General features: G+C 31.1%; 1 protein-coding gene across 1 annotated transcript in view; it reads right to left on the bottom strand.

Annotated features, from left to right (window-relative positions):
• Positions 1 to 195: 195 nt before the first annotated feature.
• The window catches only part of LOC149526710 (putative acetyltransferase At3g50280), a 2126-nt gene continuing 635 nt past the window's right edge, over positions 196 to 1686 (bottom strand). Inside the window, exon 2 of the mRNA XM_089784901.1 lies at positions 196 to 215. Coding sequence (XP_089641027.1) covers positions 196 to 215 — 20 coding nt within the window. The remainder of the gene's footprint in view (positions 216 to 1686) is intronic.

Genomic DNA, 1686 nt, shown 5'->3' with positions numbered 1-1686 from the left:
TATAACTTAACCTACAAAGGAAAACCCCAAGGTTCTTTTTTTTTTTTGTGTTTTGCCACTTAACATAGTTATAGAGTGTATTAACAGTGGCTGATGTATGTGAAAGCAGTTCCCAAAAGAAAGCAACTTCATGATGAATGACATCCAATTAATGGGTTTAGTCTTCTAACGTAATCATATTCATTAGGTGTTTTTTCAATTCTTAAGCCCCTTACCTGTAAGTAGAAAACCAATGCAGTTAATGATCTAAAGTTAGCTAATATATATAGTCATGATATTAAAATAAGTCTTTTAATAACTTAGACAGCGTAGCTACCTAAACCTTCACCTCGTTGCAAGTTATTATTATTATTTATTTTTTGTTTTAAATTTTTATTCATAATTGATTGGGTTAATGTTTATCCTTTTGTTGTTTAATCCACGATTATATACATTTAAAATCAAAATACAAGGTTCGAAGAGACTATCAAATTGCACAATCATTGGTGGCAAGTTATATTAAGATTCATGCACAAGAAATCTTAGAACATAAACATTTTTAATAATCAAATCATGTAATGTCATAATGATTTAGAAAGATTGTATTTATTTCCTATATGTAATGATGAGGGTGAAGACAAGCAGGAATGGTATTATTCCCTATGCCATTATGATTTTCAACATGTAATAATGAGATGTTTACATTAATTTCCAAGTGGTTGAGTATGGGAAGAGAATCCTAAATGTTCCTTTTACATTGCAAAGGAAATAAATGTATATGGGCTTACCCTTTTCCCCTCGATTTTTCAAGAAAAGGAAAAACATTGTTGGTCACCATCTCATTCTCTCAATAACAATGGATTCATCCGTTTGGAAGTGACACTATACATGATTGTGCATAAAAAGGAAATACATAAACTTTTTATCAAAATTTTCCCCACAATTATTTGCCTTCTTTACTACAAAACAAGACAAGTTTTCACCGTCTTATTATGTAAAGGCAAAACTTTCCATTCTAGGTAAACTCACGTTGCTCCCACTCGCTTATATGTCCATACTCATGGTGGCCCCTCTACCCTTACTCCTTCATCTCACTCTTCATTATAGTGAAAAATCCAACAATTTTCCATCTTTGCCGATGAATCTAGTCATGTGAATTTCAATATGTTCATGTCAATTTTGATAAGCTGACAAGAAAATTTTAATTTTTTAATCAACAATATTTCTCGGTCAAAATTTTTAGGAAAGAAGGAAAAAAGTATTGAATATACGAGTTGATGAGAGTACAAAAGCATTGGATTCTTAGGAGGAAAAGATTCGTGAAAATGTGCAGAGATGGGCAAGTTAGCTTAGCTTGGGTTAGATTATATGTTTGTTTTTTTTCTCTCTCTTTATCTTTTTTTTTCTGAAAAACCAAAAAAAAAACAGAAAAGAGATGCTTTTTGACACCTGGTGTGGGTGCAAGTGGGATTCAATCCCGAGGAAAGATCCATTCTGCCTATTGGCCTATACACATTAAAATAGAAAAGGTGATTTTTCCTTTTTGACATCCTTTTTTTTATTTCATGTAGTACTACTATTTATGCTAGACAAACATTATCTCACCTATGGGTTCATATGTGTTTTATTTTACCATGTGTGGGTCGATGTGCAAATCAAGTATGTTCACTAATGTTCTAATATATATATATATATATATATATATAT

Source organism: Theobroma umbraticum, unplaced genomic scaffold, assembly GCF_002168275.2.
Source record: "Theobroma umbraticum cultivar Fairchild unplaced genomic scaffold, ASM216827v3 scaffold_204.0, whole genome shotgun sequence".
Classification (NCBI taxonomy): Eukaryota; Viridiplantae; Streptophyta; class Magnoliopsida; order Malvales; family Malvaceae; genus Theobroma; species Theobroma umbraticum.
The sequence above is the reverse complement of the archived record's forward strand: the minus strand, read 5'-3'. Positions and strand labels throughout refer to the sequence as shown.